Source organism: Poecilia latipinna, unplaced genomic scaffold, assembly GCF_001443285.1.
Source record: "Poecilia latipinna isolate Pla-1442-1.1 unplaced genomic scaffold, P_latipinna-1.0 Scaffold2225, whole genome shotgun sequence".
Classification (NCBI taxonomy): domain Eukaryota; kingdom Metazoa; phylum Chordata; class Actinopteri; order Cyprinodontiformes; family Poeciliidae; genus Poecilia; species Poecilia latipinna.
In genome coordinates this window covers 1-27742 of record NW_015114841.1, presented here as the reverse complement: position 1 = coordinate 27742, position 27742 = coordinate 1, and the positions used below count along the sequence as shown (strand labels likewise).

The window sequence follows — 27742 nt, the reverse complement described above, 5'->3', positions numbered from 1 at the left end:
TGCTCTATTAAATATACCATAAAAACTTTTAGACCACATGACTGTTGGACAGTTTTGGGAAATATGATGATAACATATTGTGAAAAATTAGAACATGCCTGACATTGGGCTCATTCTGTGTTTAATTTTCCTTTTCTGTCTCCAACTTTCTAAGCTAACCTTTATGTCATACCATTGCTTTTAAGTTAATATTAAATATGTATTTAGCTGCTGTGGGTCTTTGAATGATCATCGAAAGAAGGAGGTCTTGGAGGTTTTGCCACAGATGCAAACAGAAGCGAGTAAAAGTAAAACATGGGTATGTTAGCAATCACACATAACCAACGTAGCTGTATTTAGCAACATGTAGCTGTCCAAGGACGACTTCCTGGTTTTTTTTTGTTTCTTTAGTACATTCAGAAGGAAACAACACAAGTATTTCTTGTGCTTTATACCTGAAGTGGTTGGCAGACCGTCTACTTCTGACCTCAAGACGATGAACTGAGAAACAACTTCAAGACTTTAGAATAAAACAATAAAAAACAAGTTTCTAAAGTAGCCAACAGTGTCTACCCTGCTCATAGAAACACATGCTGGATGGGGCTGTAATTTCTTCACACAACATAATTTGTGTGTGTTGGAGAGGGAGTTTATTTCTGACTTTGTGAAATGACAGAACAACTTTACTACTACTAATACAGCAACTAATGATGATACTCTTAAGAATAACATGTATGCAAAAGTAGAAGCTGTGCATTTTACCCGAGTGAACCTTTTTTCTTTTAAATTTAAAAACTTTTTAGTTAGACTGAACAGTTTGATACAAGTCTTGCTTCAAGTCTTAAAGAGTTAGTTCACTTTTTTTTATTATTACCTGAAGCAAAACGACGTCAGATCACTGTGAGCGTTTTGTCAGGCATACACTGCCTGTTTTAGCAGACTTTAGCAATTTATTTACCTTACAATCTATTCAAAATAAAAAAGTTAATATTAGAGGAATACAGCGCTTTGGAAGTGGATATTATAAGTGTACAACTTCGCAACAAATTGTTCTTATAATTGATGCTGTTGTTTCCAACCAGAGCCGACATGTTTCTTTGTGAAGTCATGGTGGTTGATGCTGCCAGGTACTTTGGTTCCTCCAGATCATCTGCAACCCATGTGCACCTCGGCTTTACCAAGAACAGATTTATCTTTTGGATTTTGTGTCAGTTGTTTAGTGGCATTAATGACGTTATCTTAAAAATTATCCAGACAGACTCATAATCAGCTGGCTCGCCAAGCCAGCTTTGTGTTGATGGCGGATGTCTGACTAGGTTGCTAGACTTGGATCGCCTTCGAGGATGTACTGAATATTCAAATTGATAATAACTTAATAATAGATCAATTAAAAAAATCTGAAATGACCTTTTAAATATGTTGGCTTATTTATTAAATCTCAGTTGTGCTTGACAGATTTGTGATTTCCATGTAAATAATAAAAGGGCACAATGTTTTTCGTCCATTTTGTATCATAAATAACAGGATTTGCTTCCTTATCCCAGTGCTACTACCATCAGTGTAGCCCAAAGGAAGACAGAGAAGGAAACAAAAATCTGTCTTAGTTTTACCCATCTGTAGCACTGTTTACATATTTTCCTGTCTTACTACTCCAAATGAGTTCACTCTAATAAATGGCTATTATTGAAGTGAGACCACTGTGAAGCACATTTCTACACGTTTGTATAAACTGAAAGTATTAAATGGATTTGAACAGAAAAAATGTTTATCAAACTTCTGTTGCACTGAAGACCAAAGCTGACTGTATGAATAAGTGAGATACTTCCACCTTTTTAGCTGTTTTTGCTCATGCAACCACAACATGTACATGACTTACCTTACCTTTTAATCCGGACTGGAACAAAGTTGTCTTCACCCCAAACACCTTCTACTATTGCTTGGCAGCAAATGGTCTCAGCCCTTGAAACGACTTGCTTAGCTGTTTGACTGAGGGGCGTCCGCCCAGAGTGAATCATGTTGCGTGTAATTAGAGGAAAAACAGCCTCGTTGAGGAGTGGCACGCACTGCCTGGCTTATTTTTGTTTGTTCTGGGTTAAAATCAAAAGGGTTGCTATTTATTTTTAGAGACAATCTGTGTTTATATCTTTCGAGACATAGTTATTTATCACGTGGGTGTGAGCAATCAGGGAAACCCAGACATGAGCATAACCGCTCGTGCACATGGTTGTTTTTTTATTTTTACTGTTGTTCCTTGACGACCACTGCATGAATGACTCAGAGTCTGTTCTCACTCCATCTCCTTGTGGGAGTCAGCGGTAAATCTTTGCTTGATCCCACCATTCCACACCCAGCTAAAAGCCTTTGGATTATTTACAAGTGTTCAAGTTGCAAACTCTTTGAAAAGCTATTATGGAAATATTTCCTTCTTTCCTTTTTAAATTGGCTTTAAAATCTGTTTGCTGGAGTGAATGTTTTAATCTAGTTAATAATGAGCCGTGAGTTGCATTTAGCATCAGATTTACAATACAGCACAGCTTTTCATGATTAACACCTAGAATAATTTAAGATTGTGTTACTGAGTGTGAGTCAAGCATTTTTTTCCTACATTAAAAAAAAATGTTTGGTTCCCTGGAACAAAGTCTGTGTGTTTGATTCAGATTTTGTAATCACAACATAAAAGCCTAATTGGCCAATAAGAGCCATAAGAAACTTTATGCTTTTTAATAAGTAAACATGAGATAATGGCCTGAGTAAATATCAAGGATTCATCCTATATTAATTCCTGGATAGATACGAATTGTTTATGCTGTTACTTATTTCCTTAAGTGACAATGGCTGATCGAACGATAACTGAGCCAGAGAGCTGATAAATTAGTAGATTTCTGTTTCATATTGGTATAAGTTAGAATAATGTTTTTAAATAGGATCATTATTGATGTGACGATAATGTGATATTAAACTGGCATCCGTTTCACTTCCTGTAATCGTTTGTTCAGCCGATTGTTTAAGTTAAAGTGTGAGACATGCCTGGGTTTTAGAATATTTTTTTTCCCATTTCCACATAATCAACACAGCATGGCATGAAGTTCAGACTGCAGTAATAATTTTTCAGATTTGGTGTTGGTCAATATCTGTACCTGACAGCTTTTCTTAACATCCTGTTGAAATGGTGGCAATATTTGTTAATTTAATGTTTTTGTCTGTCTTTCTGGTTCACATCTTCTGGCAAAAATTTATTAAATCTATGCTATTGGTGTGTTTTACCATATAGTCCAGTCTTTAAGTACTTTTCTCTTTAATTTGACTTTGATTTTACACTCTGAACATGTAACACCAAAATCATATTCCTTGTTTGTGCACACAATCTTGGCCGATGGAGCAATTCTAGGCATGATTCCACCAATGGGTTCATACTTACTGACACACACACACGCACACACACACATGATCTCAGGTAGAAGTAGACAGGAAATATAGCTCGTTTTGTGTTACTGGAAATTATGTCGTATGAGAGAAAGAAGCAGGTCAGATAGAAACTGGACAATTTGGTTCCTCTTTCCTCTGCTGTTAGAATAAATATGCCGGTGCCGAGGTGTGGAGGAAAGGTTGTGGTATTTCCAGCCAAACAGAGGAAGAATGTCCTGCTGATAATATCTGCTGTGAGGCACTATTATTGATCAAATTCACACCGTGTTCCCGTCGTTTTATTTCTTATCCTACCTATTCTACCTGCAGCTCTTGTATTTCACATGTTGCCTCCTGAACCAGAGACGACACTAAAAGTACTTCACTCTGGTTCAATTATTTTATCTTTCTGTCTCACAACAAACTTTATGGAGATGCTGATTTAATTTTTTCTGTTACCTACATTACTGAATAAACCTGCAATACGCACCTGCTTGTTAGTGTACTGACATACCTGATTGTCCAGGGAACTGGCTTGATCTGAAACACTTATGAAGCGAAAGATCAAACATCCTGGTCGTCAATGGTTATGTTTTATTTTGTTACTTTAAAACTGTGAATAAAAACAATTGTGCTCTTTTGTTTTATCCGATATAGGGATGGAATAGTCCAAAATGAAAATCTTTTAGACGTTATAACGTTGCCAGGAGAATAAGACAAAAAATGGCCCTTTCAAAGTATTATGAGCCTTGAAAAATTACATTTAAATTGTGGATTATGAAGAAACAGAATAAATAAATAAATAAAAAATAAAGTTAAAATCTTGTCAAATAAAACTATGCATACAACTTGGCAGCACTTGCCTCAGTAAATGCTTCCAGGCCTTTGGACCACATGACTGTGCTGCTTTGCTTCATGCTAACTCTGGTGGTTAACACTGCTTCATGTGCAGATGTCCTCCCAGTTCTTGTCCTGTTTTTCTCTATGTACTGGTTTTCACCCACAGTTTCTAACGAGGCATCTTAGTGGAACCACAGACTAAACTGGGTAAGAATGTGTGTGTGTGTGCGTGTGTGTGTGTGCGTGCGTGTGTGTGTGTGTGTGTACATCATTGTGTGCTTGGTGTGTGTTGGCTCGGTAGCTACCTGACCTTTCCACGTGGTCGTGAACACCTTAGACAGCTAAGGTGATTCCTGGACTAGACTGCAGCCCCCTGAGGATATAGAAAATGAAGGGATGAATTTGGTTGCAATATTGATAAAAAATCAGTTCAAAATATGTTATATTTAATACACCTATTGGTGCATTTTCAAGCGTATTTTCAAGATATTCCAAGAGAATGAACTGGTGATTATTATGAGTTTGATAATCACAGATAAGAAATACAGAACAATCATTCCTTTCATTAAATACTGAAATCATAGATATTTAAGAACAAGTGATGGTCACTTGATGGAATTTTTTAAATGAATAATTCAGGGTTTAGAGAGAGATTATGTCTTTGCCATTCTTCTATGATTCTTTGCAAAAGGAGAGCATTTAGGCTTTTAGTCTGGCTGCAGGTCTTTAAGTTAAAAAAAAAAAAATCATAATCTCTATATGTTTTCCTCCAGCTATGTAAAACTGTCTGCGAAAAGTTTTTGTGCTTTTGTTCTCTCATTTTGAAAATGTACATTTGAAACTCGGTGAATCTAGTAATTTATTTATATTTATATAGTAACTTATTTTAATTCATCTTTTTAGCTTTCTTCATATCTGAATATTATTTATATTGGCTGTAATCTGCGATTTATGTGTTCATCTCACCCTGATTTGTGTATCTGGTTTTAGATATGAATCAATCTGTGCTTCTCTTGTGTAACAACATTTGCTCGGTCACATAAAAACAATCATGAAGTGTTAAATCTCTTTTCAGATATCTTGTTTTTTGTGCATGTTTTATCACATCTAACGGCACAGAATTGGATATATTTTCATTCTGTTATTACCCTTTATTAAGCACTTTTGCATAAGTTACTACTGAGGATTCCTTGTGATGGAACTAAAAGAAAGAATCCAGAGTGTGAAGATTGGAAGTTGAAAGATTAGGAAAGAGATGACTTAAAAAGAAAGAAGTAAGGAAATTGAAGCTTTGGTTAAAGAAAAGTGAACTTGCTTAGCATCAACTGTAAGTGTGCTGAATTTCACACAAGGTGGGCTTTATTTCCACATCTAAAGCTTCAACCAACCGAGAAGAGCTACAGAAGGAATTCAATTTGTAGAAATATCTTAATAATCCCAAAGGGAAGCTAAATGTTGTTTTAACTCATATTTTATAATGAATTGCTGTAGGCAGGAAGGACCTGCTGTAGCAGCCAGACTTAAAGCAGTTCTGAAGAAGCCTCTGACTGAAGACACTCTTTAGTTGCATGACCATCTGATAAAGAGGAGGTTGTTCATTAATTTATTAAGAATACCTCTTTGCACCATCGTCTCCAGAGGTTCTCAGAGCCAATGATAATAATTAGAAGAGTAAAAACATAATTGTTAAATGTGTAAAGAAACACAAACGAGCTACATTTCCTTCCTTCGTCCTTTCCAGATGATGACAGAGCAGAGAAAGCTTTGACTCTGCTGAAAAAAGCGCTCAGGCTGTGTGATGTGATTTAATGTCCGTCTGTGTTTGGAGGTGTTGCCTCAGGCCCTGGCTATTGTCTGCTCTGTTGCTCTAACCCTGATAATGATACTGGTTTGTGTAGATGGGATGTGGTGTAAAGTGGGAAAGTGATAGCAGCTGACCTGTATTGAAAGATAAACAGCGTGTGCCAGAGACTCAAATGTTATATAATAAATAAATGAATAAATGAAACATCAAAAGCTTTTGTGTGGGAAAGTCTATGTGCATACTTCAATTTAGAAAATTCAATGTAGCTCCAAGTGAAGTAGGAGGGATAAAATATATATTCAACTTTGTAACAAAAAATGTGAAATTTCCTTTTAAAGAGTCAATGAACAGACAAACCTGATCACTGAAATGTAAAATTCAGCTGAAAATATTTTCACTGCTAATAAGGAGCAAAAATGTGCTTGATGAGAACAGCATGGGTACACGGGTTCACACTCCTGGGACAGACATGGCACTATATCCTAGTTTTAGGAGTTTGTTCTTGCTTTGTGGGTAAATGCTAGACTTTAGACTATTGATCAGATCTGTACTCTTCACTTTGTGCCAGCACATGAACTGTCTACCTCTTCACATCACGGCAGCCATCTGGGCTGCTTGGAGTCCAAAAATTGCTTTGTCTAAATTAAACATTAGTCCGGCCCTTTCATTCATTTTTTCTGAGGTACAAAGTAAAAAAAAAAAAAAAGGTGTCAGTGTTTCAGAATAAATGTACTTTAACTTTGATAGAGTAAATAAAACTATTCAGACTAAACTTGCTTCAACAGGAGAATAAAGTATGTGCACAACTTCACTGAAAGTGTATTATTCAACATTACAGCTAAAGATTAGCCACCAATATGGCAATTAACATTTATTGACATAAAAAGTATGCTAAGATTGCAAACCTTATTATTATTTTTGCTAATGCCTGAATAATTAGATTAGAGAAATCCTAATGAACAATGTCATGACTTTGAATAAATAAATTCTCCTTTAATTGAAGTGTTGCCTCAAACACATCCACACACAAACACAGCGATTCCTTTAGAGACATCATAAAGAAACTGTAATGAATCTGACACTATGTCAGGATGTGAAACTGCACTAGTATAATTCATCCTTTGGTATAATTTCTAGATGTCTAAATATATCAGACATATGAACAGTTGAGCCCTCATATTCAGGAAGGAGTCGGGTTCTGGTTGAGAGTGTTTGGACGCAAAATGTGTGATTCCAGAACAAAAGCAAAAGATGCTGGTTGAAGCTGATTGGTGTCATTTTAATAATCAAAACAAGTTCTGTATCTACATGGGCTAGAAGGTCACTTGTAGAGGAATAAAACATGGCTTCTAATGAAACACAAACAATAAGGTTATTTATTGGAAATGCTTTCAGGGACAGAGACTGTAATTTTTAGAGACACTTCCAGTGGTTTGCGGAAACTACAACTAAATTGTTTGACCATAATGACAATTTTATAAAAGATTTTTAGATAAAAAAAAAAAATGAAGAGACTCTTTTTCAGAGATGGTTCCAGAAAATGTCTGAGAAGAGCAGAAAACGTATGCATGACCAAGGTGGAGTCGTTTATTCCAGTTCTTTCTCCAGGATTTGGTCAAAGTTGTTGTGACCACTACTCTAACCATGCCACTCAGTGCATACAACATTTAATCTTTGTTCTGCCAAGGCAAATCTGAACTAAGTTGTATGTCCATTATGTGTGTGTGTGTGTGTGTGTAGGGAACAGAGGCATCTCTCTGACCTGTGTGTTGACCCCCTGGAGGTTGATGGGCGTCTGTGCAACGCTCATGACCATTGGAGCCATCGGCGCTGCAGTCTGGGCCGTAGGTCAGACTACGTTGCTTTCATACATAATCATATCACACATTTCTCCAAGCATGTGACGACAATAATCAGCTGCTTTTGATATTTCTTGATGCTTTCACTTGATTTCCAATCAGAACGTACTGACCTGCTGTTGTTTATTGTGTTGCTGTAGTTACATTCTGCACTATGGAGGAGGACACAGGACTGTATGATGGTAAGACAGATTGAACATTTATCAAAATTAATCAATTTATAAGTGTTATGTTAAATCACAAACATAAACATGCCATCAAATGTTGTATTATTGTTCACAGTGAAGCTATTTCATCTAGTTATTAATTAATTTATTTGGAAAACACCACAGAACAATAAGAAGTATCTCTGAAGTCATTTGTTTCCCTCCAGTTCAGGTAAATTCACCTGACCAGCATCTCAGAGTGTTTGACTCCGCTCAGAGGAGGTGGCGCCAGGTGTGTTCCTCGTCAGCCAATGAGCTTCTTGCTAGCATCAGTTGTGAGGAAGTTGGATTTGTCAGGTGAGATCGTTGTTATCAAGTCATGTTTTTTATTTATGCACTGGTTTCATGAATATAATGGTAATTTAATTTGCTGGCCTTACGACTGATTGATCACTCTGCATGTTTTTCAATAAAGGTTGAGAATCCTGCTTTAAAAAAGTTTTCTCTCAAAGCAATTTGTTTTAATGAAAAGAACAAGATTTACTCAGAGTAAAATTTGGCATAAAGGCATTTAGATTGCATAGATATAAGAATAAGCACACACGACCAGAACCAAAACAGCACATCATTCTGTTTGTTTTGAAAATTGTATTTGTAACGATAAGACATTTCTAGAACAGATGAAATTTAGTCAAAGTTTTTTTATTCAGAAAATAGACAAGTGGCCAAGGTGAAATCATCATGTTCTCATACGGTGGGCACAGTTAGCTCCCATGGTTTCATTTTTAAATTTGAGTAATCCAGTCATTTAGAAGACATAACTCATGATTAGTGTTTGTTTCAGCGTGGTGAACTACTCGGTCGTATCAGTGCCTGAAGCCAGTGGTGACGTTGGAGAGTTCTTCTGTGTCAGACAGGAAGAGCTCAGCTATGGAAAGAAAATCAAAGACTCATTGTACCCATGGTAACTCACACCGCTGGTTTATCTCCTCATCTGTCTGCTACAGTGCCCTCTCTGTGGTTCTCTTGTGTGTTTTTATGAATTTGGTCTCTTTTAACATTTATGAAAGATGCTTAGAGGTTTTTGAGTATCCTGCAGTCATTAACTCTGGTTGTCTTTGTTTCAGTGCCTGTGAGAGCCAGGAAGTTCTTACACTGTTATGCCAAGGTGAGAGATCAGGCCTGGACTCATTCTGTGTGGCACACTGGCACAATTCAAGCTCTGCCACCCGACACCGCTACCAGAATACTAAGTTTTTGTGGATTCTGGTTCTTTTTGATCTTGTTTTTTTGTGACTCCATTTTCATTCCTGAGAAAACTTTTTGTCTCTAAAAGTTGAATTTATTTTCTTTCCTTTTCATCCCTCCCATGTCTCTCCTTCGCAGACTGTGGCAGGCGTAGTTTTGCGGCAGACCGTATAGTTGGGGGTGTGGATGCCAGGCAGGGCAGCTGGCCCTGGCAGGTCAGCTTACAGTACGATGGCATTCACCAGTGTGGAGGATCCATCATCTCTAATCGCTGGGTCGTTTCTGCAGCTCACTGCTTCCCAGAGTAAGTGAGGCGATTACTGCTTGTGTTTTAGGAACTGGTTAAACAGTTTCACAAATTATTTATAAGCTTACAAAATCTACATGTAGATATTTCAAATGTGTTTAGTTAATGTGTCTGTTTGTGAAGAGCTTAAAAAAAACCTTTTCCATTTTTTTCCAAGGCGGAATCGTTTTATTAATCGATGGCGCGTGCTGCTGGGCTCCATCTACAACAAACCTGTCAATGCCAACGTGGTTGAGGTGAAGACCATCGTTTACCACAGTAGCTACCTGCCCTTTGTAGACGCCAATATCGATGACAACAGCAGAGACATCGCCGTGTTGGCCCTCGCACAGCCGCTTACTTTCAACGGTAAGACGTCATAAAAAACAAGCTATATTCTTTTGACATGTTGATGTCTGTAATGATTAACACCTTCTTTAACCTGTCAACACTGCAAAGATTGTCAAAACAACCACTTTTCTGACTAATTAGTTTGGTTACATTAAGAGTACAGTGTGCACTGCTGCAGTACAGGATAGAAAACCAACCATTATTTCAGTGGGACATGACTGACACCTAGTGTTCAACATGGATAACTACAAAACCAACATTTGAATCATAAGACAGTGATGGTCTGGATATTTCTCGTAAGCCTTGTTTTGAATTGGTGCGTCATAGATTAACTGGCATGAACTGAAATGCAATATTCCAAAATATGTAAATAAAAAAGGTTTATGAAAGGTAACCAAACAGAACAGTTTGTTCTGTTTGGTTTTTAGTTTCAGTACAAAACTATGGGTAGGATGACGTCTAGCTTTGTTAATTATAGACTTGTTGTGAAATTATTTTTTAATTTTAGTAAATGCTCTGAGTTAAAGTAAGAAAAACTTTTAAGAGGATGTAGCAAAAACAAGAATTGAACATAAAACATGGCATAAAAGTTCAGTTAAACTGCAACAATGCATTACGTGTCCATGTTTGCAGAGTACATCCAGCCCGTCTGTCTGCCAGCGTATGGACAACGGCTGGTGGACGGACAGATGGGAACAGTGACAGGATGGGGAAATGTTGGATACTATGGTGGGTCTAAACCCTTAACATACTTTGAGATTTTTTTTTTTCTTTTAGTTAAGGGTTACATTCAATTTTATTTAAGTTTTTTTCATTTTCTTGCCCAAAAAAAAATTCATTGTTTTTTTTCTCCCACAGGTCATCTGGCAGACGTTCTCCAGGAAGCAAACGTCCCCATCATCAGTGATGCTGTGTGTAACGCTCCTGATTACTATGACAACCAGATCACCACCAGCATGTTCTGTGCTGGCTATGAGAAAGGAGGCATCGATGCCTGCCAGGTCAGATATCAATGGGTTTATAAACTCAAACGTGTCAACAACTTTGGATTATTTTGTGTGATCATTTTACTGTGTTGGCTGTAATTGTGGCATTAGGGAGACAGCGGAGGACCTTTTGTGGCTGCTGACTGCCTGTCTAAAAGCAGCCGCTATCGCCTGCTTGGAGTGGTGAGTTGGGGAACGGGCTGCGCCATGGCTAAAAAACCAGGCGTCTACACCAGAGTTTCCAGGTTTCTGCCATGGATATCCACAGCCATGAGGGTAAGAGTCATGCCTTATCTGTACACCTCTAGACGCAAAAACACCAGAACCTGGATCTGAAATACTGATAACTATGTAGTGTTACATGTTTCTCCTTATTTCTAAAAACACTAATCTGTTTAACCTAATTTTAATGAAACCAGCAACTGATTCATTTGAGCTTTTTTATACCAGCACACCAGAACGTTCATTCAGCTTGTAGACAAACCTTTCTGCTCTTATCTTTCTGCAGAACTATCACAACTCACCAGGCGTTCACAAACTGGCTCGACCGTGAGGCACCTGCATCCATCTCTCTAGTTTTGGATGACAAGATGAACATTTTGCGTCGCTGATACTGTGACCCCGTGACAGGGAAGTGAAAAACTGTGACCTTCCCCTCCTATCATGGCTTCAGATATTTCTGACAGAAACATTCTCCAGTTCCTGAGCCTTATGCTTCACTGAAGGTGTACTGGTAGGAAACTAGTTTAACCAGTTGTTCTTAGAAGTTATGAAGATATGGAAGCAAAAGACACGTCACTATGCTGAATCCTGCTTTTGAGAAACCTGTTGAGTTTATTTTTCTCTCATATCTGAAGTAGACTTTGGACTTGAAGTGTGGATAACTGTACATATGAACTTCCATGAAGCTCAATCAATCAGAGCTATTCTGGAAGTAAACTTGATAAAAAAATTAAAAAAAGATTTTATCAACTCTTTACATGAATCTCTGTCTTCTGTGATTGAGCTTCACTGAAGACAGCGATCACAGTGTGTATTGTAGAAATCCTACGTCCACTTTGACACTATATATAAGCTAACAAATCAATGCAGACAACCAAACACCTAAAGATTTAAAAAAAATACATTATTTTCTGAGGTTGCCTCACAGTGGAAATGCTAGTTTTCTTTGCTTTCACATTCACTTATGTGCTACGCACCTTCTCTTTTATCCTTTATAACACATTTTATAACGTTTCCACATAACATTCAGTATGTGCCTTTTACTTTATATCCACTTCAATCGCCCCAATCAGTGTTTTGTTGTTGTAAATATTAGTCAGGTCCTGTCTCTGTTCAAATTATTGAACTTTCTCAGCTTTTGTCATGTTATAAACACAAACTTCAAAGTATTTTAATGGAGCCTTATGTAACTGACATAATGGAGAATAATTGCAAGGTGAAAGGAAAGGGACAGATCTTGCCATTCAAGTGTGCAATAATAATTAAATTCCCATCTCATAAAACCTTTTTCTACTGATTATTTTTTTAGAATTGTGAATGTAATATACTGGAATGTGTTTGTTTGTATGTGTACTGATATCCCCAGAACTGTTATATTAAACTTGAACCACAAAACCATGAACACAAAAAAATATTTTTAGCAAGATAATATTGTTCCTCTTTGTGTTACATTTACCAAATAATGCATTGATATGTTTTATACTTTTCAGAAATAAAAATGACATAACCTAATATGAAAAAAAACAATGGAATTATCAGTGTGTTTGCTGAGAGCAGGTTGCAAATATAAATGGTTTTTGATCAAAAATAATAAACTGGTCGTTTTCTGAGACTGATGAAGGCAGAAGTTAGTTTCCTTTTCATTCACTGACAATTCTTCAATGTTTCTTTAATTCAAATTTTACAAACACATTGCTGCGTTGAATATAATATTTACAGTTGTGCAGAACACAGACATGATGTGGTTCATGCTGTCCAAAAATGACATAAAACATTTAAATCACAATATAGTTTTAATACAAGCAACTGTTTTTGTAATCGCAAAATTTAATATTAAAAGAAATAAATAAAAACTATATTTCACAAAAATTCTGAATTCTTTAGCTTTTAATGTCTCTTTCTCCTGAAACGTGTTGACTGTGTATTTTAAAACAAAGATGTTGTCAGGAAATGAATCATCTGCTGGATTTGACGACGGAGGCGTAGATCACAGAGCCGCCATCTTCTCTGCCTTCAGACCTGAGGAGAAGATCGTACTGTAAATTAGTATAAACTTTATGACACTCAATCAATCCACTGATTAAGACCTGCTGATGTTGCTACTGTTGCAGTGCAGATAAGAGTTTCTCCAGGGATGTATTGTATTGTGAACTATTTGTTTAATGATGGAAACATGCTGTTGCACATATAAACCTACCAGGAGTTTTTGTGTTGTGCTGCGCTCCTGTCTCTGGGTTTGACTGTCACTGTGGTGTAGATAATCTCAGCCTCAGAAGATTTAGGAGTCTAAAGATAAAAGAATGAAATGGTCTCAGTTAGACTACTATTAGAGATATTAATTTGTATACTCATGCAAACATATTTACATTTTTCCCGCGTGAAGCTGGAGAGCTGTAGGGGTCAAAGACGGGTGGAGGAGAAGATGGAGGCACGTGAATGTTGGAATAAACTGTTTCTGTCGGTTCTTCAGGGTTTGATGTTCCTCCATGGAGTCTGGAGACTAAATGAGTCTGATGGATAAACCAGAGGAAAAGTCTTTGTTTTTCCTTTTTAAAATTCTAATTCAATTTTTCCCCAAAATGCCACATAAAATTTTATTTGAGCAAAAACAGCAAGCCACAGCTCACTAGGATGTTATTTCACAGCTTATTGCAGATGCACTCACTTTTTTATCCACCTGAGACCTCTGTTTCCTCCTGGAAAAACAACAAAGGAAGTTAACAGGACGTTAATTTTTAACCTTACAGAACAGCGTGTTCCTTACTTTTGCTTTATCTTGTGCCATCTTTTTAACCGATATTGCAATATTGGCAAATACATCAACTACTAGTCGACACTCAGATTACATACAAGTAATTATTTTACTGTTTGTAGGAGATCTGTGGAAAATGTACAAGAAATACAGTTTTTTTTAAATATTTTTTTTTATCATTCATCTGAATTATCAGGTTATGTTTTCATAGAGAGTGAAACAGACATTTTTTTTTTTTTTTAAAGTTCTGATTTGTGTTTTTCCAGATACAGGAAATGTGTCTAACAGCTTTGCACATCCAGAGTCTGAAATGTTGGCCCTTCCTGATTTTTAGAACAACTTACGCTTGGCTGTGGTTTTTACATCACCACAAATCAAGAAGTTCAAGATGTATCAATACTTTTGCAAGGCACTTTGAGTGACCTCTGTGTCGCTTTTTGCCTGCTGTGGCTGCAAACTGGTTGTCAAAAATAAAAATTCAAATGATGCATGCTACGTAAGTTATGTGTGTTGAAATTTGTTGAAAGGCAATGTCCCAAGCAGAAAAGGAGATTTCCAGACAATGAAGTCATACAAGCTGTAAGTTGGCCAACAGTAACAACCGCATGACTCAAATTAGTCGCCCAAACTCCTAATTGTTTGATGACTCACCAGAACAAAAGCAGCACGGCAACTAACGCCGCAATAAGAAGTAGTCCGACTCCAGCTAAGATGGGAAGGGACTGGCTGCCTGCGGAGCAAACAAAGTCATTTTAGGTTTTAATAAAGTTAATGGTTAGCAGCAGTGAGTGAGGAATGCCACAAACCATGCTGCCCTGCTGCCATGGCCAGGACCACCTCGGTTGAGTTGCCCTCTCCGAGGCTGTTCCTCACGTAGCAGACATAGAGGCCATTGTGGGACGCCTCCATGGAGGGAAGGGACAGCACCTGTCCTGAGCCCACATGGACCAGGGAGTGGGAGCCGGTCGGTTCTGTTCTTTTGTACCAGGTGTAGTTGTCTGCTGCAGGGTTAGCATTGCTAATACAGGTCAGATTGACGCCGCTGCCCTCAACAATATGCTCTGGACTCACTGAAACTGAAACATTCATCGGCTGATCTGGAGAGAAAAAGAGTCATTAAAAAATAATATTAGCAAAATGCTCTTCTTATATGTTTTATAGATTTTCGTACAAGGCTGGATCTTAGTCTGTACACAATCTGAGTGCCTTTAAAATACTATTCACATTGAAAGAGAGACTGTTTTGACTGCAGCAGTTCTTCTGTTTCATACCACCTGCTCTGCTACCTCTGTCTCAAAGAAAAGCTTATAAAGCAGGACTTTTTCTGTAAGTTTTGCCTGGACATGATGAACTGAAACCACATGTTCTGGCTGAATACCAATGAGAGGAAACTTGCTAATGTTTCACTTCGGAAAATCCTCTGCATGAAAATGTGCTCTGTAAGAGTCAGATGGTTAGCTTATTGAAGACGTTAGCCGTACGTCCTGCTGAAACTTTTATTGGGAGGAAAAACATCTGTCAATGTCAAGAGAAATGGATATCGCAGCGTTCTGAACGCCAGTGGTGAGTGAGATGATTGTGAGCAAAATCACAAATTCAGACCAAATAATCCTCATCAGTAACACTCTGTCTCTGTAAACACTCCAGTTGTCGGTCTACTCACACCAGACGTCCAGGTATACCGCCAATGAGTTGATCAGGTTGCTGCCGCTCCTGCTGATGTTGTTCCAGGCTTGGCAGTGGTACCGCCCCCTGTGTCTGGGCTGGACGTCCGAGATGACATGGCTCTGCCCCGAGCTCACATACGTTGCGTCCTTGTAGAGACGATATCCGCTCCGAGCCACCGGAGGGTTGGCCCTACCGCTGCAGGTCAAGGTAACCATGCTTCCTCTGACGACGTCTCTAGATGGACTCACTGACAGCGTTACGTCCGTAGGAGCATCTGGTTCACAGAAGAGCAGGAAGTTTAGTCTCACAAGTGCAAAAGGCTTCAGACGGTGGTGATGAAAGGTTTTCTTTGATTACATAAGATTCGTAAGATTAAACGAGTGGCTGGTATTTTAGTGAACTGTAGTTTCTCCGAATGGTCTCATTTTGAAAAGCAGCTTAGAGAGATGGGTTAGCAGGAAGTCATATTTTTAATTTAAAGTTCCTGTAGACCTCTATCAAGTTTGTAAAGGTTAAATACACATTGAAATTCTTCAGTAAAATAAATTTCACCAGAATTCTTAGGGGTGTGTCTAGTGATGTTAAAAGTGTCTTTTTGTTCCTCTTTACAAGGAATGCCAAGAATAAATGTGATCTAATTTAAAGCCTTATTTTTCAGTTAGATTTTTCAAGGGAAGATTTAGGAAAAAAAAACAAAAACTAACTGCTTTTAAGGTTTCATTTTCAATAATTATTTTAGCTCTAATAACTGTAGTCAACAAAATATTGTTCTAAGAATTCTTTAAAATACAAAATATTAAGCAATAAACTCATTGTTCATTAAAAAATGAACACAGAACAATTCTTGGTGTTGAGGTCTGGTTATAAATAGAGCTGTTTGTTATATTTGGTACATGTTGGTTGTGTGTTCTCTCCAATTACCTTATTAAAATATCAGGCAAATTTAAAGTACTATTCTGTCTGTAAGCAAGCAAGAAGATGTCCATCAATGAGTCAGTTGTGTTTGTACAAGAAGCCAGTCGTGACTCAGGAAGTAAAGGGGAAGTACAGTAACACTTTTTTCCAGGAATAATTGGGACATACACTCTACTGCAGAGTAGGGTGTGCGAGACGTGCTTTCAAGTTGACAATATTTAATATTTAACATCCTTCATATACTCACAGTGAACACTCAGAGCAACAGAGGCCGACCGGACCGTCTCCTCTCCCTGGATGGCGCAGAAATAGCTCCCAGCATCCTCTCTGCTGGCCTGGAACTGTGACCTCTGAACAAGTCGCCCATCTTTGAACCAGTTGATCTTTCTAGTTTCAGGACAGCCCGACTCGCAGGTCAGCCTGACAGCGTCCCCCTCCCTGGCAACGCTCGGCTCCACCACTGTGGTCAGCTCTGTCGCCGCAGATAGAGAGAAACGCACGAGTCACTTCAAAGTCTTGGAAATGTGTTCGTACGTTGTTGTGTTATTACCTCTCACAGACAAGAAAGCGTACGTGTCACTTGTCCAGCTCCCAAGTGTTGCGGCAAAATTGAAATAATACGCTCCTTGATCCGAAGGCTGGACATTATTGATCCTCAGGTTGCAGTTGCCGCGGTAATCACCAATGTATTTAAAATGGTTTGGCGGCGAAGGGAGCTGTGAGAGGGGAACCTGAGTCAATTTGTTAGAGACCTGTTGGGCTTTAAACCAGCCGACCCAGGTGACGAAATTTCCTAAAGTATAGCCGTACTTGCACTTCAAATCTACTGACGTCCCTCTTAAAGCGCACTGGTTTTCATAGGTCACCCCCCATGTTCCACTCCAGACACCTTCAGTATAAAAAAATAATAAAATGTCAAAATCAAATAAGATACAGTTAATGTCAACTCATTGGCAAAAACAATCCAGAAAATATAATCTTACCTGGAATTAATCCCAGAATAATGATGATCCACCTTCCCATAGTTTAAATCAGCCAGTAAATCATGAAATTGTAGAGTACAGTATGAGGACAGGAGGAAGAGCTCATTTTGTATATCTCTGGGGCGTTTTTTTTTTCTTTTTTTGGTCAGTGGAAAGCAGAAGTGGAACGTCTTCCTTCCCCTGCTTCCTTTTTGTCATATTGGGACACTTTTGAGTTACAATTACCTTTCAGCTAAACACCTTCTCACGATAAAATAGGCTGGCAAAAGACACGGAGAGTTAAGATGTGGAAGAAGAAAACTGATTCAGCTTATTTGTTGAACCACAGCATTGAGACAGAGTACAGAATGTTCAGTATCCAGCAGCGCAACGCTGCGGTTATGCAAAGTAAGACATGCACGGTTTACTGGTTTTCACTGTTTTTCTTCTTTTAGGAAATGTCTCTGCGGAGATGTTTATGTAACATACGTAAAAGACATGTGGCTACTGGACATGTTTTTAAAAGGGTTACAGCTACTCATATGCTGACAGGCCACAGCTGCCCGCTGCACCGTCTGCAGAGCGGGATGTGTGCTTCAGCAGGATTTTACTACTAGACTTCAAATTCCTTAACACGGAGAAAGAGCCGCTACCAAAAAGATCACAAAGTCAGTTTTTCTGTGGAAAATTTGAACAACGTGGGCTGTTTGGTATGATTTGTATGTTCATCTTTTTTTGTACTTTAAATATTTTTCAAGTTTTACAGAGAATTGATCAAGGAGGAAGCGCATCTCTCATTCTGACAGGTCAATAAAAATCTCCAGTGAACTGTTAAAAAAAGTAAAGATTGTGATTTAATAAAGTCACGACCTCACGTGTCCTTTTGACCTGGTGGCTGACCAATGCCAGCTTTATCTATTCTGTGTCCACTAGGGGGAGACACTGATCCACACAGCCGCTATTAGAAATCCATTTAGATTCCTAAACGCGGCTGATTTCTTTTCTTCTCATTTTTACTGTATATAAGTTTATTTAATGTTCTTAAACTCAATGGCTTATTCAGTTTTAACCTTCATATGATCTTCATTTATTAAATCTGATCACATGTAGAATTATAAGGCATTATTCAAAATATGTAATTGACAGTCTGATGTATACTATTTGTCATATATATATATATATATATATATATATATATATATATATATATATATATATATAACCCGCGCTCTCATTTAAATCTGTTCAGATAATCCTGGTATAATAATAATAAAAAAACATAATTGCATATTCATATAGTAATGCATACAGTGTTTTTCTTTTCCTTTTCAGTCCTAAACATTGCAGCTGAATCTCTGCATTATAAAGGAAATGTAAAGATTAAAATGTATTTTTTTTTTCTACTTTAGGAATTAACATTTCTTTTGATGTCGAGCCATATGAAATTTGAGGAAACCGATCAGGTTGAGACAAAATGTGAGGAAACAGAAGCTGAGTAAGCATGTGATTGCTTTTCATTTCCATTTTTGACCAACCAAAGAACATCATTGCAAAACGTCAGCAATGTAGCTGCCATGCCTAATGTCCTCACATTTTGTAACATCATATCTGTGTTGTAAGAAAGAACAAAACGTCCACGTGGCAACAAATTCTTGAGTCACAGGAGTTTCTCAAATGTGTTGTGAAAAAAGTCAAATTGACAGTTGTAATTAGTAATTCAGTCGATACGCACATAATGTTTATTTAGGGCCAAATTATAATTCACAATCAGTAGTAAACTAGAAAAAACAAAGTGAGAAGTCACTTGAGTTTAATATTTCTTCACTATCCTTGTTTTCACCGTTTAGGTTACAGTTAGTTAAAATAATCTGCATTCAACAAAGACGCAGAGAGTAAGTAATCAGATCCCAATCACTGCAAAGTCAAAATGTTCTCTAAGGACTCACATACTAATATTCCTAATTTCACACTATTAGTCTTATCACAGACAATTATGTTAGAATACAAACATTCAGCAGTCTAAATGGTCAGAGAACGCAAAAGATAACAGCAAATATACATTCTGTGCCAAAATGTCACTGGAGAAAGAAAACAGAAGTGCAAACCAGGCAGCATGAGGTGCTTTTTTTATATACCCTTTAAGAACTTTAAAGCATTTTCACCTCACTGGACAGCATGCCACTCCGGGATGCATTGAAAGAAAAGAGGAGAAGACATGCAGCAGAGTTCAGGAGCCGGGTTCACAGAGAGGTCCTCAGCTGCCTGAACTGGAATGGTATCACACGATTCAGTGATACAGGAAGCGCTCTGCGCCACCAGGTGATGGGAGCAAAGAGTCCGGTCCACACCAATCCGGTCCAGGTGTTCTGTGGGACAAAGACATCAGAGCAACAGAATAACAGGAGGATGAACGCTGATCACACATAACATGGCGGGTAAAGTGAATATTTCTTCCTCATGGTACCCAGGGCAGAAGGTGGACATTTTGTCCTTAGTGTAATGATTTGAGAGTGTGGGGACCAACAACCAATCAGAACTATGAAGGCGCCATGTTTAAATCCCTGGAGTTTCTTTATTCTGGATCAAGACAACAGAGTAAAAACAGTTTCGGCATTATTAGATAATCCGATTAGCACTAACACCAACCACATAGAGCTGTGTTTATTTAGTGTATGGATTCACTAAATCCATACGCAGCATTTCTAAACCAGTTCTTAAGCACCAGCTTTCTTTTAATATCAGCAGCGTTTAACATTTCTAGCGCTGCTGGAACAGATCTTCTTTTGAAGAACCAGTAAGAAGTGGCTGATGTGAGGTGTTGACTTGGTCTCCAATCAAGCATCTGCAGGATGTGCTGCACATTCAACATACGTATGGACGCTCCCTTTCAAATCGTATTGGATTGAAAGCGCTTGCTGCTAACATCTTGTTTCTTCAGGGGTCTGGTGAAACCCAGGCCTCAGTGATTCAGACTAAAACTAAAGGCGAACCAACACACTGTTGGGAACGCAGTTTTATCCTTATTTTAGTACGACTAAAAAGAGGCAAAAGTAAATAGATTTCAACCTAACAGAGGAATATAAGAGATTGGAATCTGATTTCTCTTTTCATTGGTCAACTCTGCCACTTTAAATCGTTCAGGAAACTCGTTCCACTGTTACATGTTACCATTTCTGCTGTATTTGTGAAATGTCAATGGAACCATCTCAAAGCTCAAAACCTCAGAGAAGAGGGTTTGTCCTCTGCAGTGTGTGCTGTGAGGAGTCGTACCTAACGAGGCGTTTCCTCCTGCTCAGTGCCGAGGCTGGGGCAGTAAAGTGTAAACAACTTTGGAAGAATCCCTCGGTTTCCTCTCTCCTCTCATGTTGTGCACCTGGACCTGATCCGGGCTGCGGGAAACAGATGAGGTCCACCAAATCGGTAAATTCACAAAAGCCTGATCTTCCAGACAAAAAGACGATGTTAAGAAAAACCCTCTACAGCGATTGATCAGGAAGTGCAGAATGCCTGAACGTGAAACTCTTTCACATCGCAGTGCCATGTTCTCACATTTGGTAAACTCCAAGCTTTAACGTGTTGAGGCTCATTTAGTGGGGGAAGAAACATTTTCACAAACTGGATCGCTGGTGTCACAGTTAGCAGTACCCCCCAAACATTTCTTTACACTGCAAAAACACAAAACTTTACTAAGTATTTTTGGTCGAGTTTCTTGTACATTTGTCTTAGTACAAAACTAACCTACAGGTAACTTGTCAAACAAATATAGGAGCATTAAGAAACATTAAGAACAAAACATTGGATGCTTTGGTTAGTGTCTACCTGGACATCCTGGAGTAATGCACAGTGATGAAGTTGGAGGCGGAGCTGCGGCCTGAAACTTCTTTGATTGGCGGAGCGTCCATCAGAGGAACGATGGAGGGATGGGAGGTGTCGCTTAAATCCTCCGGCTCCTCCTGTGTGCACATGAAAAACATCTCATTCCTCTTCCCTTTCATCGGTGAACCTTCCCCCAGGTGACGTCGAGCGCGGCTCACCGGGATGTCGGACATCTTGCCTGTTCTGACGGGGAGGGTTTGTTCGGCCGGCTCACGGCGCAGTGTGTCGGGTGTCACTGCTGGACGCTGGGGTCAAACAGAAGAGACACAAACCTCAGAGGATAAACCAGATAAATAGGATCACAAATCATGAAAAATCATTCCAGACTTCACTGCGGTAGCCTGGATCATTCTTCAAACCCGTGTTTTCTCCTACTGTCAGCTTCAGTAAAACACAAAATGCTGAATTATTCTTAGACTGATTAAAAACAACGACAAAGACAGCTGCACCTTGTTTATATCGTCTACGGACTCCGTGTCTACTCTGTGCATGTTCTTGCTGTGAACGCAGAGAGAGGCACAGTCAGTGGCAAAGATTGATGAAGAAAAGTGATGAATAAACATGAAGAAAAAAACAGCTGCTGCAGAGGCGAAGGTACTTCCAGTCACCTGATCATGACGGCCACCGTCAGCGAGATGAGACCAGCAGACACGCCCACCGCCGAAGCCAAGGCGATCGCCTTCAAACGACCTGCAGTCGGAGACATCGCAAACGTCACCGGCATGACAGAAAGACGAAGTCGCCGAACGCAAAAGCAGGAAGCTCAGCGGGCTAAAACCGAACAGAAGTCATAAAAATAGAAAAGGAAAGTGATTTGAGGAGCTAAAGATCTGCACATCAGAAAACGCCAGTCTGGACTCGAGTCTTGTATTTCCACTTCTTCTTTCCAAAGCTCCATTTCTTCAGCTGTCTAGACTAGAGTGGCAGTTTTCCGCAGCACCTCATCACCTCCTCTCTTCATAGTGAGAGCGGTTTACATGACTCACAGTGAATCATAGAAAAACAATGAAAGCCAGAGGCCGGACGGACCACTGCGACGGTGACAGGGAGGCTTCATCGCTCATCGCCGCAGACAAACAGAAACCATATCTGAAAACCTTCGGTGGTATAAACACTGACAAATACTCAGAGGGAGTTTTTTTCCCCCCCCTTCGTCTTCTTCTGCAGCGTCTGAGATAATTAGAAACATGGCTGTAAATATGCAGCAGGTGGGTTTCACTGCAGCAAAACCTAGTGTTGCCAATCACTTAACAGAAGTTAACACTTGAATGCTGAGTGCGAAGCTGGCCGCACTTTAATAGATTATATTGTTAATTTAAAACAAAAAGATTGCCCATAATAGTTAGAAAAAAGTAAAAAGAGGAAATAAACAAATAAAACAGGACTGATCATAAGAGCAGAAATGACATTTTAAGGAAAATGGTAACATTCAAGATGATCCATCAGAGCTGATTGGTACCTCTGACTCTGACTGTCAGGACCGGAGAGCTGTGGGCTCCGATTCGGTTCCTGGCCTCGCAGTAATACTGACCGCTCTCACCAGGACCGACCTCAGAGAAGGTGAAGACGGGCCCAGACTTGGTGATCCATGCTGCTTCATCAAGAACAGGGGAAACGGTAAGCTTTACGGTTTTAATTTAAGTCAAACGGTGATACAAACATTCACCACAAAGAAAAAAAAAGAAAAAAAGTAAAAAAAAATAAATAAATAAATCAGAGCTAACAGTGTACAGTGCCACCATCCAGAGCGAGTCTGTGCCAGGTGAAGTTGTCCACAGCTGGGTAGGCCTGACTGCTGCAGGTCAGGGTCAGGGGTCGGCCCGCGTCCACCACGCTGGAAGGGCGAGCCAGAATCGAGGTGTTCTTAGGGGGGTCTGCACAGAGGAGGGAAGAAAAGAAGATTGATGTTATCATAAATCATTTTTTCATAAAGAGAAGCTGAAGTTCAACATGCAGTTCTAATCATTTTGGTCTGGTTACTGTTTAAAATCAAAGACAAGTCAAGCCAGAGAGCGAAGCAAAGACCAGCAGTTTTACCATCACAGCCCTCGGACTTTGTCACGTCTTGTCTTGCTACAACCATAAAATGCTGTGTATTTTTTTTATGTAAAGCTAACACAAAGTAGCACGTAGTCTTGGGACTAAAAATGGAAATGATACATTTGAAGATATCTAAAAATCAATATTTAGTTTGTCTCTGCCATGTTAAGACTGATTTTTTTGGTTTTTTAATAAAAAAGCTCAAGTTCCTTCTTCAGGTTGATCTGAATTGATCCCAGTCAGAGTTCAGTTTTAGTTCAGTGGGTAAGGACTTCCACATGTTGACCCAGAGAAACTTTATGGACAACCAGCGTAGAGCTCCTGCTGGACGCTCCATGAATTACTGACCCAAAATGTCGCGGAGAACCAGAGGAGCCTTCTTCCACATGTCTGATTTTAAGCAGTTCACCAGGTATGAATATGTTTGCAGGACAACGTTAATTTGTTTGAAAACAAAAAAAAAAAAAAAAAAGGGGGTTATGTAAGAAAAAGACGGAGGGATGCGTCTTGTACTTACATAGGACTGTTAGTGAAGAGACAAGAGAGGATTGGGAACCCAGTCGGTTTGATGCTATGCAGTAGTACTGACCCGCGTGTTGAGCCCCCACTGAAGGAAAGGTCAGGTTCTGACTGTGACCTTTAGGCACCACCTGGTCACCTATGATTCGATACCAAACATACCTGCAGAGGAAATCAGGGAAGAGATGATGACGGTGACCACTGGGCCCAGTTCTTTCAACAGATTTTTGACATCATCAAATCAACAGAAATGGAAAATGGTTGGTCAAGAAGACACCAGGGCCTTATTATTATTATTATTATTATTATTATTATCATTATTATTATTAAAATAGCCACAACAAATGCATGACATGATGAAGTAGCAAAACCAGCATTAGAAAAAAAAAAAAGGGGACAGTAAAGAAAGTTGTATGTCTGATTCAAGGTGATGCTTTACCTGCTGGGAGGAGGCTGGGCGTGGCTGCTGCAGCTCAGGTTTACAGACGAGCCCTCTCTGATGTCTCTCTGAGGACTCGTCCACACGTGTGTGTTTTTGGGAGAGTCTGCACAGGAGGAACAGGAACAGAAAACATAAAGTTGGACAACAAAGACCCTGATGTTAATCTTTGCAGTCCTGCTGAATAACCGGTTAGCGGAGTACTTAATTATCATAAATATTCCTGCTGCATCCCTGCGATGCATCTGGACCACGATACGGCTAAAAGACGCACAGCTGACGTTGAGAAGAAGTGATCCGGAGCGGTCTGTTCCCAGTGAGTTGCGAGCGACGCAGTAGTACTCTCCTCTGTCTGTGTACTTCAGGTAGGACAGGTGGAGCTGAGGACGGAAGCTGTCTGGAATGCTGCCGCTCTCGTTGTCTGCGAAGAAAGGAGAAAAATGTGTATCTACATAAAAAGTGACAGCTTATCATTTAAAACCAGTTTTAAAAGGTTTTACTATCTCCACCACCATGGGTGTGTGACTTACAAAGAATCAAGCGCACCCATCCCTTTCACTTCGCAGGTAAACAAACTGGAACATTGTTTGTTTACCTATTTACTCACTGTTAAGTGAAAAGTAAATTATTAAAAGAATGACTGAAGAAAACATTTAAAGTTAAAAAAATGCTAGGAAGTAACTGTTTTACTTGGAGATTATTGGTGGTACATTTGTTGTCACTCCTATTTATCGATACAAAACACATGCAACTGAAGCGCTTTCTTTCTTTCTATTCTTAATAAGTTTCCTTGTGGTGATAAATGTGATGTGACACAGCGGCGTATTTCTTTCAGCGACTGACCACTAGATTAGAAGGGCATCATATCGATCTGGACATCTTGCTGAGTCAGCAGGACAGCATGCCATTATAAAACAATCTTCAAAGCTCACAACCGACCAACATTCAGCAGGTAGTCCCTGCTGTGTACCTTTAAACCATGCGAAGCTCTCAACAGGTGGGGCTGCATCGCTGCTGCAGGTCAGAGTGACTGAACCCCCCTCTGACAACTCTCCCGCAGGAAACACCGCAATGGAAGTGGAGCGAGGACTGTCTACAGTGAGAAACAATGGAGAAAGCATGATTTAGGACGAAATATAAACAGCTTTGGTATCGCATGTTCAAATATTACAGCGTCTGATAAAGTGTCTGATTATCATTCCCTAAAATCTCGGCTTCATGCTTTCTTCAAATTGTCAGACATTTGTCCTCGTCTATGAATGAGAGCAAAATAAATATTATCCCCTGTCCATTACTTCCAGATGCATGTCCACGGTGTAAAAATCATAAAAGTTTCTGTTTTTCTTGGCTGACATTACTTACGCCCCATTGTCAGAGAGACTGGTGGTGACTGGACGTTCTGCGGTGGGATTGGGCGGCAGGTGTATGCCCCTGCGTGCTGCTGGTCAAAGCGGTTAATCATCTTTTTCTCATTCGAGCCGAGGTTCAATCCGTTCCTAAAATATCACATGATAATGGGACTGATGGTAAACTATGACTTCTTTCCATTAGCTGGTAAGAGATAGGGATAGGGGGTGGAAAGGAAACCCAACACAATGCCAACTTTGGGCTAGTTAGCCAGCTAGCTAGCCAGTTAGCATTGGGCTAGTTGGACAGATAGCACAGCTGTAGTGGATGGCCTGGACTAGCTCAAAGGTGCCAGTTTTTAGCTATGTCAAATAAGTGTCGTTTCTCTCATCTCTCATCTTTTTCTCTCTTATTTTTGCATCCAAAGATCCACCTAACCAGGGTTTAGTTGTGCCTCTTTCCTGTACGCAGTCACTGACAGAGCTATTGCTGCCATTAACTGTGTGTGTATTCTCTTTGTTTTTCTCACAGAGAGTACTTCTGTTTCATTGCTTTTGCTCCATCTTCTTTCCTGGATAAAAACCATTGATTGACCTAAAGACCTAAATTTGCCTTCTTACTCTACTTTTAGAAAGTAATTCTGACCCGTGACTATTCAGTAATGTGTTTTGCGTCTCCTCCGTGTCCTGTCGACCCCCATCTGGTCACAGTAGATGGCTGCTCATATTAATAAAATGGGCATTATGCAGACTTACCTGTAGAGTGCCAGGCTTCTCCCTGGGGCAGCACATCCTCTGGCCTGGCAACTTACAAAGACTGTTTCTCCAAATCCAAACATGTTGCCTGGCCTCGCTGGATGCACCTGAACCTGGAGGTCTGTGAAACACAGAGACAAAGACACGTCATTAAATCCTGAGACTTTTTCTGAGATGTCTCAGCAGCTGTAGTTTCTGCTCACCTACCTGTAACATCCAGAGTAATGGTGTCAGGTGAGGTCCATCTCCCCAGCGGCTGGTCTGTCTCAAACCTGAAGTGATACTGGCCCGCATCGCCCAGCTTCACAGCCCGAATCTGAACCGAGCAGCTGGAATAGCTTCCCCCGGTGTAGCTAGAATCCAGGCAGCAACTCAGTAACATAATTTTACTGTAACAATCACAGCACTTGCAGTTCTCACCGTGTGCGCCCGCGGTAAGATGGGCTGATCTGGTTGGGGTCGGTGTGGTGAGCAAACTCCCTGCGGCCCTCAACAGAGACACGGAACCACATAACGCGCCTCACAGTGTGACCTGGGGAGTTTTACACAATGTTGTTGTTCACTTAAACATATCCTAAAGCCATAAACAACAACGTATTTTACTGATACTTTATGAGATACACCAACACATCGTACTATTAGTGTGAAGTGGGAAATTTTTTTTAAACTTTTCAGATTTCTTGTACTCTGTTAGATAAAACTCTAACAAATTACATTTCCTTGTTTTCACAAACATTTGAACCGTCCATCTAAAGAAATGCAAAATGAACAAATGATCAACCTGAGGGGTAGTCATAACGGCAGGGCAGAGTGACTGTAGTTCCTGCCCACACACAGATCACTCTTCTGGAAAACGACACACTCCACCTGCTCTGAGTACCTAGGAGACACAAACGCTTTGAATCTTTCAATTGTCAGGGCTCTTCATTTAGGAATAATGCACAAAAATCAGCATCTGTTCCACCACATTTTCTCCAATTCTCACCTGAATTACCATCTCTTGACTGTAAACAGGGTGATGACATGCAACAAGTACATGGCCAGTTGTTTTTCTAATCTATTTCAAACATGAAATCTCAGACAGTAGCATTTCAAAGTTAAGCAGGAAGTGTCCTCCTTGATGTGCAGCCGTGGCGTCGACCTGTGCTGCTGACTGTGGGCCTGGCTGACTACCTTGCACAAAAGACAATCAATACTTATAAATAAACCGGAGTGTAAAGAGAAGGGCACCTGGCTGCAGGACATTGTGGACATAATGGCTCTTAAAAATCGACCACTTGATTTTAAAACTTAAAAGTAAAAAATATAAATCCTAAATTTAAAATCTGTAACTGAACAATCCC

General features: G+C 39.5%; 3 protein-coding genes across 5 annotated transcripts in view; 1 reads left to right on the top strand and 2 right to left on the bottom strand.

Moving 5' to 3' along the window:
• The window catches only part of hpn (hepsin), a 23409-nt gene extending 11393 nt beyond the window's left edge, over positions 1–12016 (top strand). For both annotated transcript variants that reach the window (XM_015018072.1, XM_015018071.1), the window contains exons 3-13: positions 7769–7876; positions 8028–8069; positions 8261–8390; positions 8878–8997; positions 9161–9201; positions 9420–9585; positions 9746–9936; positions 10552–10647; positions 10777–10919; positions 11016–11180; positions 11413–12016. In XM_015018072.1, coding sequence (XP_014873558.1) covers positions 7769–7876; positions 8028–8069; positions 8261–8390; positions 8878–8997; positions 9161–9201; positions 9420–9585; positions 9746–9936; positions 10552–10647; positions 10777–10919; positions 11016–11180; positions 11413–11457 — 1247 coding nt within the window. In that variant the 3' untranslated portion in view covers positions 11458–12016. The remainder of the gene's footprint in view (positions 1–7768; positions 7877–8027; positions 8070–8260; positions 8391–8877; positions 8998–9160; positions 9202–9419; positions 9586–9745; positions 9937–10551; positions 10648–10776; positions 10920–11015; positions 11181–11412) is intronic.
• Positions 11741–18410, bottom strand: LOC106936843 (B-cell receptor CD22-like). Its single transcript, XM_015018070.1, has 10 exons — positions 17445–18410; positions 17012–17350; positions 16709–16933; positions 15542–15820; positions 14685–14975; positions 14530–14608; positions 13792–13822; positions 13493–13636; positions 13324–13412; positions 11741–13145 (listed from the first exon to the last, which is right to left on the bottom strand). The coding sequence occupies exons 1-10, from the start codon at positions 17482–17484 to the stop codon at positions 13082–13084; spliced, it is 1581 nt and encodes a 526-aa protein (XP_014873556.1). The 5' UTR covers positions 17485–18410; the 3' UTR covers positions 11741–13081.
• A 722-nt stretch (positions 18411–19132) lies between these two features.
• Positions 19133–27620, bottom strand: LOC106936842 (B-cell receptor CD22). Of its 2 annotated transcripts, none has more exons than XM_015018068.1 (17): positions 27181–27620; positions 26820–26931; positions 26607–26752; positions 26400–26520; positions 25660–25793; positions 25268–25390; positions 24506–24718; positions 24298–24403; positions 23857–24020; positions 23024–23173; positions 22759–22893; positions 21908–21989; positions 21749–21797; positions 21458–21544; positions 21243–21376; positions 20694–20812; positions 19133–19789 (listed from the first exon to the last, which is right to left on the bottom strand). In XM_015018068.1, the coding sequence occupies exons 2-16, from the start codon at positions 26909–26911 to the stop codon at positions 20716–20718; spliced, it is 1833 nt and encodes a 610-aa protein (XP_014873554.1). In that variant the 5' UTR covers positions 26912–26931; positions 27181–27620; the 3' UTR covers positions 19133–19789; positions 20694–20715. The 2 variants fall into 2 exon arrangements, with proteins under 2 accessions (XP_014873554.1, XP_014873555.1); XM_015018069.1 differs by having other exon boundaries at positions 24572–24718; positions 26820–26970; positions 27180–27616.
• Positions 27621–27742: the final 122 nt, after the last annotated feature.